The 13,377-nt window shown below is 42.0% G+C and overlaps 1 protein-coding gene across 8 annotated transcripts in view; it reads right to left on the reverse strand.

Annotated features, from left to right (window-relative positions):
• Positions 1–13,377, reverse strand: part of TIAM1 (TIAM Rac1 associated GEF 1) — a 407,741-nt gene that overhangs the window by 132,668 nt on the left and 261,696 nt on the right. For all 8 annotated transcript variants that reach the window (XM_057545316.1, XM_028166880.2, XM_057545319.1 and 5 more), the window contains 2 exons: positions 12,129–12,306; positions 1,345–2,321 (listed from right to left, as the gene is read on the reverse strand). In XM_057545316.1, the coding sequence (XP_057401299.1) occupies positions 1,345–2,310 (966 nt within the window). In that variant the 5' untranslated portion in view covers positions 2,311–2,321; positions 12,129–12,306. The remainder of the gene's footprint in view (positions 1–1,344; positions 2,322–12,128; positions 12,307–13,377) is intronic.

The raw sequence follows: 13,377 nt of genomic DNA on the forward strand, positions 1-13,377 counted from the left end.
TATCCCCAGATGACTTGTATACGGGGATTTAAAATTCCAAAATAAAATTAGAAACCTGAGATTTTGAATACTTAAAAACAAAACAAAACAAAACAAAAAAACTTGCTCTGGGGCAGGAACACAGACAATCTAGTGCCAATTTCCTTTGCCCTCCTCCCCAGGTTCCCCACCATCTGCCCATTATATTTAGACACCCTCCCCAAGACAACTGAGCCTCAAAATAACCCTCGAAATAACTTTGACTTGCACCGAAGCAAGACCAAAAGGTGAGCACCATCGGGCTGCTGGCCAGGTCAGAGCACACCTGCTGTTTTCCAGCTGACCTCAGTGGTATTCGCTGGTCACCCTGGTGGCCAATACACCTTTCAAGGCAAATGGGCCCAATCTGGATTCCGGATCTGAAGTACCACCTGCAAACTACCAACCCATCCTCAACACAAGCCAGGACTCCCAGAACTCCACTACAGGGAACTGCAGGACCAGAAAAGGACGGAGGCATGCAGGATTACTTGACACGTTATTATCTCCACGTTAATTATCATTACTAATTAAGGTAACGGGTCTTCCTTTCGTAAGTAAGACATGTTTTAAATCTTTGAAAAATGTTTTCACACCCACTCTTTCATGCCCTGGACCCCAAAGCAGGTGAGTCGAGCATCTTTACCCCACTGATTCAGAAGAGCAATTAGAAGTCAGGGTTTGCCCGAGGTCAGAAACTAGTTGGCTGCAGCGTAAAACTGGAAGCCACCCATGTTATTCCTTCCGCAACACCTCCCTCCAGAGAGAGGGCTGGCCAGCCTTGCAAGGAACAGGAAATGGAAATGGCTCCTGGTAAGGCAGTCAGCCTGCCAACCTCTGAGAGAAGCTGACAAATGACCAGAGCCCGCCCTGAATCAGAAACATCTCCTCCAACGAGCGGCCGACTAACCTCTTCCCACCTGCGGCACTGAAGAAAGAAGTTCCCAGAGTCCACACCCCACCATCCCCATCTGTCCACGGATAGAACCACGTTAGGAAGGAAGTTCAGAAGAAGGGAGATGCTGTTGAAGACCTGAATTGGAGAGGCAGCTTCCCAACGTGAACTTATCAGCTTTATTCCCACTCTCATCACATCCCCGACACACATCTACGCTTACTCCTTAATCCCCACCCCCTCACCACAGAACTGCAAGAGGGGCGAAGCAGAAGAGCGCTGAATCTCCAGAGAAACGGCATCGGCTGCAGCACCCGCCAGGGGAACATGGTAAAACCCGGCTAAAAGATGGGAATCGTGTAAGAGCAAAATCATGCACTGAAAGTCATGCATCATTTCCAAAATATTGAAACAGATTCCAGTCACTTTACCTGAGTTGTTTTTGCTCTTCTGCCTTGCATGCTGTTGTTGTGGCTCATTTGTGGGTTGGTGGCACCTTCGGAAAGACAGTGAGATTTCCTACAGGGAAGTGTGTTATAATTACTGTACGGAAGAGCCTCTTCGGCAGCAGCCGGTGGCATCTTATGGTTCGCGAGATCAGGAATATCAGACACCAAATTCCGACAGTAGCCTGCAAATTTGCTCCTCCGCCCCCCGTCTGCCGTCACCCCGGAGGTTTTCTGAGGAGCGTACAAGTCCCCCAGTGAATTGGCACGTTGACAGGTACTGAGCTGCCGCGGACTCGCCGGGGCTTCCATCCCCCGAGTCTCCTCGCAGTCTTTCTCTTCGGCAGAACCCAAGATCTCTTCGTTGCTTGTTAAATGTTCTTGGCTCAGATCAGAGAGTGAGAATTCCAGGCTGTCCTCCCGCCAGATGTCTGCAGATTTGGAGCGTTTCTTCTTAAAGCTCGCCGTCTCCGTGAAAGTGGGCCCATTGGATATATAGGGATGCTGCCTCCTGCCTCCCTCCGCCAAGTACGTAGCGTCATGCCCGTAAAGCCTGCTCTCCTCCGAGTCTGGCATGCTCTGCACAGAGGCTGCTGCGAGGACGATGCTGCTGCCTCCGCTGGGACTGACGGAAGAATCCGTGTAAGACACGGGTCTCAAGCCCACATCCACTCGGTCCACCCAGATGGGGCTCCCGAAGTCCTCCAGGGTGCCTTCTTGGGAGAAGGGCTCCAAGCCATTTTCGGCCAGGGACTGGGGGATACTGGGAGTGCTGCTGGATCGGGGGGTCACTTCGGAGGTCCTGTGGATCACCTTCCCCGAGGAGGCGTGCCTGGTCCGCCGCGCCTTGTGCGACAGGCGCAGGGAGCGCGACGTGTGTTTGCGCCCCAGGCTCGCATGCTTTTCTCCATAAAACTCATGCACTACATTTTGACTTTCTGCGTTTCCCATGGTTTTATGGTCTGTAGCAAAGAAAGAAAAAAAGGAGGGAATCATTGAGTCATCCAATGGGTATAGGCAGTTAACAGGAGGAGTTCAGCACACAGGGAGGGCAGCCAGCTTGGCAGATAACAGCGCACCTATATGCACCTGGCAGGTACTTGGACTCTTACGTGGTAGCAGTTGAGAACTAACATCATGTACTGAGATTACTCCTGTGGAGATATGAAATAAGAACATAAATAAGATCATTCGAGAATTACACTTGTCTCTGCCCGGAGGGTAGCTGCCCACCGGGCACGGCACAGGGTTGCTTTCATAGAGCTGGCAACCGTCGTCTTCTTCTACTTAAACTCTACAGGTGTATATTTAAAGCTCTCTGCCTATCCATAAACTAAAAACTCTAAAAAGTACAAAGCAAGGTGTCTGCCAAACGAGTAACTGTTTGAAATTACACATTGCAAAAAACCAAGCAAAACTCATAGGTGCATTGGATAACCTCCCTCTCTCCCAATCGTTTTCTGTTTCATTCTGACTCCATCTACACTTCAAAATCAATCAAAAATGGAAAAGCTCAAGATGTAAGTCCAATCAACTCTTCCTAATAAATCAAAGTCAAGAAGGAAAAGGGTTTTTACCTTAATTCCACAGCATTCTGAAAACCCTGATTGGGAGGTTCGGGTACGGGGTGTGAAGTGGGATAGGGAGAGGGAGATGGGCAAAATGAAATAGGAACCCCACTCCCTGCTTAGCAGCAAACTAATGTGTTTACTTCTGGGAGCAAATCCAACCTGAGAACATTAATCTGGTACAGAGTGCCCTGCAAACAGAAATTCACATGATGAAATCACTAAATATCATTCAGCCTTTTGGGGCTACCCAGGTTAATTCAACTCCTTCCTTAACATTTTTCTAGTCTCTCTCATTGGTCTGAGGACTGTTACCCAGAGTGGAAAATAGAAAAAGAAAAATCCTCAAAGTTTGACAAGTGTGACTCTATTTATAGCCTTATTCTCCTTGCTCAGCAATGAGGTTTCTCTAGACCAGTTAAGTTGTATACACTTAAGATACACACACGGAAATGGCCAGAAAGGAAAGAAGAAAAATAGAGTAGCCGGGCACTTCCCTGAGCTGATTCTTTCAATCATCTACATAGTCGTTCATTCAGAAAATATATCCTGAGCACCTACCACATTCTAGAAGCCAGAGATACAGCAGACAACAAAAGACACACATTTCCCACGCTCATGAAACTTACATTCTAGCCAGGGAAGGGATACAATAAACAAAAAAGGGAAAGGTACCAGAGGAAAGAAAACAGGAACAAATTTATTGTAACCATTACAGTTTGCAACACCCTGAAACATAATATACATTCACATTGATCCAGAACCACTCTATAATCCCACTGTTCAGTCTCAAAGGTTGCTTAAACTCCTATAAGCACATCTTTACTGAAATAAAATTTGTGGCAACAGGAAGGGAAAAACCTCCATTGAATGTTCCGATGAGTTCAGAAGTAATTCATACAGACACCAGATGTGGAGCTATTCCCATACTGGAATATTCCCTACCAGGTTACACATCATATGATTCTGAGAGTGACGTTTCCAAGAAAGAGAATCTTCCTTTTACTAGTAGCAAGCACACTTGAAAGCAATAAGTTCACACCTCCCTGGCTGACATCTTTAAGAAGCCAAGAAAACACACAGAAACTCAACTTGGTGTAGGGAAAATGAAAAGATGCACTGTCCATGCATAACTTGTGTTATCTACATTCCTTAGAATATCATGTACTACATTTTTGCAAGTAAAATAAATAAGCATCTAAAGTAATGCTAAAGGCCATGACCAATTTCTCAGGGTTCTTGATTTTTTTTTTTAAGTGTACATTAAGATACCTGGATGTGTCTATGTATCTATATGTTTTGCCAATAAGTAATTAAAAGCTTAGAACAGGCGTTAGCCACAGTCCCATTTTAAGAATCACATAGATTTAAAGTTAAAAGAAGGAAAGAATGATGGTGACAGAAACTGAGGTATAGAAAGGCAAAACTGTCACCTCAAATGTGCTAGGAGGTACCCTCCTCTACTGTATACATCAAAAGTTTGCAAATATAAATTCACAGGCATATTCTCAACAACAAATTTCTGGTTAGGCTTGTTTCTGCCAACAGAAAACCAATCAAGTTAAAAGCCTCAGGAGAGGTTTCCTAAAGGAAATGGCCCCAACCTTCAAGAATTACAGCACTCCCTGCATTGCTCTGACGGGTCTGTTATATTAATAGCATTTTTAGTAGCAAGATTCTTTTCAGCCAGCCAAGGTAGGAAAGAAGCCATTTTTATCTTTAGAACTAGAGTTTAGAGATGAATGCCAAATCTCTTAAATCCTACCGAGAAGAAATTCTCAGGGGATGATCTAAGCAGAGTCAGCAGGAAGTCTGAAGCAACTCAACTTAGCAGAAAAATGTTTCTAGGGACTGCTGAAACACCCCTTCATTTAAAAGCTCTTCCCAAAAGGTCAGTGAGAACCACGAAGGCCCATGTGGGGGACCCTGAAATAACATAAGCATGAAAAATTTAAATTGCTTATTGCATACAACAGACACAATCTCCTCTTTCAGGGACAACCCCCGTCCCACGGGCAACCCCCAGAACACTGGTGAATTGAAAATCCTAACCCTTTTCACACACAAATGTAAAATGCCAGCTACTTTCAGCATCTTCATTTCTCCCTGCTCTCTCTTACTTAACCCTTATCATTTATTTTTATTACAAACAAAAAACTTGGTTTATATTTTACATTTGCATAGGCTTTGTTTGTTCCTGTGAGTCTGGAAGCAACTTTGGGCAGAAAGTGGCTTTCACTTTTTTTGTAGCCTCTAGAGAGACTACAAGTGTTCTACGCGTGATGAGTCAATAAATGTTCATGCATTTTAGTAACAAAAGCAAAAAGTAGTGATCAGTACTTTACCAACATAATCATCACACAGTCACTAGGTAAGAGGGGAAAGATTAAGGGGGAGGAGAACAGGCTGAAATGCAAAAACTGGGCTAGAAATAGAAAAGCAGAGCGTCAGAATAAAGGTACTCGATTGCAAGCTGGAAAATGTTACCATTTTTTAACTCATTACACTAGTTATTTCCTTATGTAGAATGTTAGTGGCCCCAAACAGCTTGCACTTTCTGGGGGTAGTTAGTGGGAGGGATATTAAGCAGGAAGTAGTACGCAAGACTGTAACATAGGGAACAGTTCTCCGAATTCAAACCTCAAGTCTTACACTTTCTTTCCAATGGTCTAAGATCTGGCTACCTGGCCTGCCCCAGGGCCTTTGCTCATGCTCTTTCCTCTGCCTGAAACCTTCCAGTTTTCAGGAATCTACATCTGGCTCACTCTTTCCAGCTTGTTCCGATCTTGACTCAAATATCACCTTCTCAGAAAGGCCTTTCCTGGCATCCCTATCAAAATGACAACCCTCAGAACTCAACATTTCTTATCCCCCTTCTTTGATTTTTTTCCCCCTCCTTAGCATTTATCATAATTGTAACAAAAAATGTGTTTCACTTACTTACCTTTTTTTTTTTGGAGTATATTTGCTTTACAATGTTGTGTTAGTTTCTGCTGTACAACAAAGTGAGTCAGCTATATGTTTTATATATATATCCCCTCCCTCTTGAGCCTCCCTCCCACCCACCCCCATCCCACCCTTCTAGGTCATCAAAGAGCACCAAGCTGAGCTCCCTGTGCTATACAGCAGCTTCCCACTAGCTATCTATTTTACACATGGTAGTGTATATATGTCAATGCTACTCTCCCAGTTCGTCAAACCCTCCCCTTCCCCTTCTGTGTCCACAAGTCCATTCTCTTCATCTGCGTGTGGTACATATATACAATGGAATATTACTCAGCCATAAAAAAGAATGAAATTGGGTGACTTGCAGTGATGCGGATGAACCTAGAGTCTGTCATACAGAGTGAAGTAAGTCAGAAAGAGGAAAAACAAATATTGTATATTAACACATATATATGGAATCTAGAAAAATGATACTGATGAACCTATCTGCAGGGCAGGAAAAGAGATACTTATCTTCTTTATTCTCTATCCTTCCCCACTAGAAACTAAGCCTCAGGCGTAGGACTGAAAGTTAGCTTGTCTTGTTTATTGCTGTATCCGCAGTGCCTAGAACACTGCCTGAAAGACAGTAGGTGCTCAGTGGAAAAATACTGAATGAATGAATGAATGACAAAATAAACTTGAATCTAGAATGTAAACATTCAAATTCATACAACTACAACAGAAAATAGATGAGAATGTTAGCACAATGTGAACTAGAGAAAACACACATTGGCCTTAAATATGCCAGCTCTTCTACATCAGAGTGCCTAGACAACACACCGGTTTCCAGTCTGTGTGCTGTTCTCTGGGTCCCTTCCACCTGCAGACCAGTACAGGTCCCTCACTCCAGGCCACTGGGTTTGGGATCACCCTGATCCATGAACTGAGTTGAGGGCTTCAGCTTGCCCTGCTTTACTGTACTCCCCAAACTTCAATTACCTGAGCAGCGAATTAAGGTCTTGCTCCTGTCTCATTTCACTTAATCCCCACATTCTTCCTCTTTTGGAGCTATTCCCTCAGAGGTTTAGTTAGGAAAGGGGTTCAGAATCAAGAGGATACCTCTCCTCGTTGTCAGGGTAGACAGTGCAGAACTGCTCAGCCTGAGATGATCCAGAGAAAATGGGGGCAAAGGAGACATACTGACATGATGGGGAGGGGTCATCTGAAAGTAGAAGATGTCAGAAAATCAAAAGATTCTCAGGGCCAGAGACCAAGGACACTAGAGGGAGTGTGACTTTCCCATTCTTCCCAACACCATGATCTTTCTCTTCAAGTGAGGAGTTAAACTTTTCAAGTAATCATAGAAACTTCTTTTAAATCCCATCAAATTAAATACTACTCTATAGCCGATTATGTTAGGTGTGTACCTAGGCTAACTTTGTTGGACTTACAAACAAACTGGACTTACGAATGTGCTCTCAGAACGGAACTCGTTCATATGTAGGGGGCTTACTGTACTCAGTGAAATAGTTAAAAGGTATCTTAAGGAACTTTATCAATAAGTACAGGCAGCACTATGTACAATAGCCAAGACATAGAAGCAGCCTAAATGTCCATTCACAGATGAATGGATAAAGAAGTTGTACCTTTATTTATCTATCTATCTATACACACAAACACACACATACAATATGGAATATTACTCAGCCATAAAAAAGAATGAAATAATGCCACTTGCAGCAACATGAATGGACCTAGAGATTACCATATCATACTAAGTGAAGTAAATCAGACAGAGAAAGACAAATATCATATGATATCGCTTACATGTGGAATCTGAAAAAAAAGACACAAATGAACTTATTTACAAAATAGAAATAGACCCACAGACATAGAAAACAAACTTACAGTTACCAAAAGGGAAAGGGGGGAGGGATAAATTAGGAGTTTTGGATTAACATATACATGCTACTGTATATAAAATAGATAACCAACAAGGACCTACTGTAAAGCACAAGGAACTATACTCAGTATTTTGTCATAACCTATAAAAGAAAAGAATGTGAAAAAGAATAGATATATATATGTATGTATAACTGAATCACTGTGCTGTACACCCAAAACTAACACAACATTGTAAATCAACTATACTTCAATTTAAAAAAAAGAAAAAAAAAAAAGGTACAGTCATTAGAATGGTTCATACATACATCTGGTAGGTGGTCCTTTCTCAGGGACAGCTTTTATAAACTTATTAGCCTACTAAGCCTTATGTGAGAAAATGATATAGAAGTATTCACACACTGAAAAAAATGTCACATTCCTGGCTTTGGTAGTTTACTGCAATTATGTAAGATGCAACCATTAGGGGAAACTAGGTTAAGGGTATACTTATTGTGTACGATTTCTATAATTATTTCAAAATAAAAAGTTAAAGCCTTAACTAACTGGAATATTCTGGTTAAATGAAATTTTTGTTTAAAAGTGAGGATTCTTCAACATGAAATGTTTTTGAATCCTCTTTTTCAACAAATTAGGCAATAAAAAATAAGCATGTATTGAGCATTATCTAGTATAATATTATCAAGAAATACAAAGTAAACACAAAACAATGGTCTATAGTGAGATTAAATAGAGAAGTAGAGTTGATTAACTAGGGATTGGGCTTCCGTCTCTAACACAGTAGTGAACAAAACTGAAATGCTAATATGGGTGCCAGCCAAGATGAAGTAAGACACCACGGCTGATCTTTCTCCCAATGATAAATATTAAAAACTCTGGACCAAAGGAAAAACCAACTACCCGAGGAATTCCAAAGAGTAAGCAAAAGCAGGTGGATTGGGGATGGGAGTCAAAACCGGAAGAAGCCACTCTAACAAGAGTGAGCTTCCCATATTTTTGTTTTTATTACTTTACTCTTCCAGCCTTGCATAGAGGGTGAGCACACAGTCCAGCTGTGGCACAGGCAGCAAAAACTCCTGAGACACACCCTGTCATTCTAGCCAAAGAAACTAAGAATAATGATCCCTGCAAGTCAAAGAGTGAGAGGGATCTCAGAGAAAAAAAGAGCTGGAGGAAACAAATCATCTAATGCTACGTAGATCTACACAAGTCCCAGGCTCACCCCTCAAATGCACATACCTGGGACTGACCCAAAGCAAGACAGCAAAGGCTTTGAGAACTGAATTATGATATAAACCACAGCCCACCTCCCAGTCTAGCTCCCAAGTGGCACCTGTGTGGAATAAATCTACAGCCTCAGAGCAAAGGCTTTGAAAACTGAACTGACATGAGAGCCACCACCCATAGGAGGTCAGACAGAACTTGCCATCTGAACCTAGCCAGGTTGATTACCTGCTAAAAAAGCAAAGAAGAAAATTCAACATTCTCTAGATGATTTTCACAGGACCTAGATTCTCCCAACATAATACTCAAAATGTCCACAATGCATTCCAAAGAACCAGGAAAATCTAACCAGTTCTCAGGGGAAAGGACAGTCAATAGATGCCAACCCCAAGGTGACCCAGAGGTTGGAATTTTCAAACTTTTAAAGCAACTTGTATAACTGTGTTCTCTGAGTTCTCTGAGTAAAGGTAAACACTCTTGAAATAAATGAAAAATGTAATTGCTTGCAACATCTATGCAAGATCACTGTGAACATCAGTTATTATACATGAGTGGAGAAGTAGAACACAAATTAAAAAGAAAGGTAAAACCTGTATGATCCAAGATATAACATGTAAGCTGAATTTTTCGATCATGCCAATGTGAGGTTTTCTTAGTACTGAATGAGAAAACATTCCAGTTAATAGAAAGCCACCCATGGTCAAAGTCTCTGGGCAGAGAGAACAAAGAAAAATACTCCTGTACTAGTTTTAGTCAGAGGGAAAAATGGGAGAGAAAGAAGAAGACACAAGGGAAACGAGAAATAACCTCATCACCTTGAGATCTAAGGAGGTTATAATAATATTTTTATGGTTTAGGATGTCTAATTCCCTAGATGAGACCAGAAGTTCAAGCAGTACTCCAAACAGACAGCAGAATGCCCCACCCTTTAGCTGAAGAACAGGAATGTTCCACCTGATCAAAGCCCAGCCTTGTGGGTCAGCCTGCCAGGGCTTGCCCTGTTCAGGGGTAGATAATCAAAAAGATAATTCTACTATTAGGGTCAAACATCTCTGGAGCAAAACTCTTCTTATTCTCAGCAAGTCAAAACTTACATTTGAGATTCACATACAAGATATTGGCTTTGAGGAGATTAGAAATTTATGAATGTTAACAATATTTTACTTTCTCTCTCTCCCTCTCCCCGCCACCACACACACAGGAAGACGGAGGGGGAGGGAGAGGAAAAAAGAGAGAGAGAGAGAGAGAGAGACAGAAAGAATATATAGACGTATAAAATATTTTTAAGTTACTATCCTAGATAGAGTGATTATGGGCAATTTTAATTTTCAAAATTATACTTTGTTTATTGTATTTTCCAGAGTTACTACACTGAACCTGCAATTCATTTTAAGGAAAGAAAAAAAATAAATAAATGCTTTAAGTCCCTAGGTTTCTTGGATAATTGAAGAGAGTAAGGATGGGGACACCGCACTGACAGCTACAATAAAACAGCACCAAACCCAAACTTAAAACAGATGGCTCCAGAAAATTACCTAAGATAAAGAAAATACTATGGAGCTGGAATTTAATCACTCTTTCTCTATGCTCCAATGGCACTTTGCTCGACCTCCTCACATTGTGTCTGTGGCATGGTTATTTGTACGCTGACACACTTGTCTTGCTTTGTATGTAGACCCCTCGCATTTTATTATAATCTCCCAATGGCAGGGACCATGCCTTACTTGTTATTACACTGGCCATTTAAATAAATTAAAGTTTTCGTACAGCTCTTCTCAATGGGAACGCTCATCACTCAGATTGCCTATAATAAGGGTATTTCAAAAATATAAAATATTGGGCTTCCCTGGTGGCGCAGTGGTTAAGAATCCGCCTGCCAATGCAGGGGACACGAGTTCGAGCCCTGGTCTGGGAAGATCCCACATGCCGCAGAGCAACTGGGCCCGCAAGCCACAATTACTGAGCCTGCGCGTCCGGAGCCTGTGCTCCGCAACAAGAGAGGCCGCGACAGTGAGAGGCCCGCGCACCGCGATGAAGAGTGGCCCCCGCTCGCCACAACTAGAGAAAGCCCTAGCACAGAAACAAAGACCCAACACATCCATAAATAAATAAATAAAATAAAATAAAAATATATATATATATATAAAATATTAGAGCCCATTAGTGGGCGCAAGATGACCCAACTTATGTTCAAGTCAAAAGTTAACTATTAAAGCAAGGTTTCTCTTGCTGGTAAGGGCTTTATGAAATCCAAGCATAAGGCGTCTAATGAGGTATATAAATTATGATTATTAATAATAAAATTTTTCACCCCTTCCCGAGGTATTTAAAAACTTATTAAAATAAACGTAATGATTACCCTTCTATGACTTGAAAACAGACCTCCAAAATTGCAAGAGAAAGGATGAAATGTATTTATTTCAAAGTTAAATTTGAAGCAAAAATCACAGGACAACAGATTGCAAATTTAAAATTAGATTCTAGTGGGAGGGCTTGGTTTCAAGCCTGTTTTTTTCCTACTGGAGGCTGAGCCTGAAGACAGGATAGGGGGGTAGGGGGGAAAGAGCTAAGATTAAACTGAGACAAAGTTCTCAAAGTTTTTGCTAAATCTTTACAAACCCATGAAAAGCGTTTTGCCAAGTCACACACAAATACCCCTAACACAGGAGACTAAACAGGAAAGTTCTGCAACAAATAAAAGATGATCTTTGATTTAGAAAGATTATTATTTTGACTGTATTTATTTTGCTTTTTAAAAGATTATCCAAACTAGAAACAAAATATATCATTGTTTTGAAGTAAGATTTTGAAGCTGGGATTGCCTTTTTTCAAACATAATCCCATCTAAAGATGGCAAAGCTCAGGAATAAATTTAAAAGATCCTGAGGGCAATTCACTGGGGGAAAAAGACAGGTACCTGCTTTTTCTTTTTTCTTTTTTTTTTTTAGTTTTAATGCTAATACTTTTGACTTGTTAGATGGGTGTAACCTTAATCCAAAAAAGTGACTCCAAATTCTTTTTTTCCACAAGCTACATACAACACAGCAATGCCAATTCTGCTAAAATGTATCTGTCTCACCACCTCTGGGGCGTCATCATTAATTCATGGGGATATACACAGGCTCAAATACACATACACAAACTTACCTTACAAGGCAACAGTGGTTCCCAGCCCAACTTGCCCCAAGAGCACTGTGGCATTTAGATATTGAGATTGGAAATGACGTCAGGATGAACAATGACTGAGGCTGGGAAACGTATCAGCACTGGCCCCACGGGGTGGCCATCACAGTCTCACCTGAGTCTATGAGAACGTCCCCAAAACCTGGAGAGGACAGAAGAAGAGAAAGCAAATGGTTAGCCAGAACACAGGAAACAGGAATTTTCCATCGAGCCCATTTACGTAAAGTCTCCAACATCCATTCTGTGTGAAATACCATCCCCCCCAAATTGAACAATGCCACATTTAGCTACAGGTATAAAATAACAGGCATAATCAGATAAATCAATAAGCACAAGCATATTTACATTCACGGTAATAAACAGCCTGACAAACTCAGTTATTTTATCATTTTAACCGTTAATCTCTAAAGATGAAGGTATCGCATAACAGAAACAGGTTACTGGGAAATGGTGTCCACGGTTCCCTCTTAATGTTTAAAAAGTCTCAACAGAGATGAATGAAAGGAAACAAGGGCATCTCAGTTTTTCTCCAAGCAGAGCTATATTTACCAGAGAAGTTGAAGAAAATGCTAAAACACAGTTAAACAAAAGACCAAATTCAGTACATAGACCTTCTCATCATATACATGTTTTCAAAATAAGCTCCACAAACAAGCAGTATTAATGGTCTTTTTTTTCTAAAGCCTGCCTTCTGAGGTGAGACTGCAGATACTAAGACAGGAGAAAGCCTCGAGGGCTTCCTTGGGGTGGCTTCCCTCATTCCTCTCCTACTGACCATTCCTCTGTGGGGCTGCCCACAGTTGGTACCTATTGCTGGTGGCTTCATCAAGGTGGGAACCCGAGGACTTCCCTGGTGGCGCAGTGGTTAAGAATCCGCCTGCCAATGCAGGGGACACGGGTTCGAGCCCTGGACCGGGAAGATCCCACATGCCGCGGAGCAACTAAGCCCACGCACCACAGCTACTGAGCCTGCGCTCTAGAGCCCGCAAGCCACAACTACTGAGCCCGCGTGCCACAACTACTGAGCCCGCGTGCCACAACTACTGAAGTCCGTGCGCCTAGAGCCTGTGCTCTGCAACAAGAGAAGCCACTGCAATGAGAAGCCCGCGCACCGCAACAAAGATCAGCCCCGCTCGCCGCAACTAGAGAAAGTCCACGGTCAGCAAGGAAGACCCAACGCAGCCAAAAAGAAAGAAAGAAATAAAGGTGGGAA

Source organism: Balaenoptera acutorostrata, chromosome 4 (genome assembly GCF_949987535.1).
Source record: "Balaenoptera acutorostrata chromosome 4, mBalAcu1.1, whole genome shotgun sequence".
Classification (NCBI taxonomy): Eukaryota; Metazoa; Chordata; class Mammalia; order Artiodactyla; family Balaenopteridae; genus Balaenoptera; species Balaenoptera acutorostrata.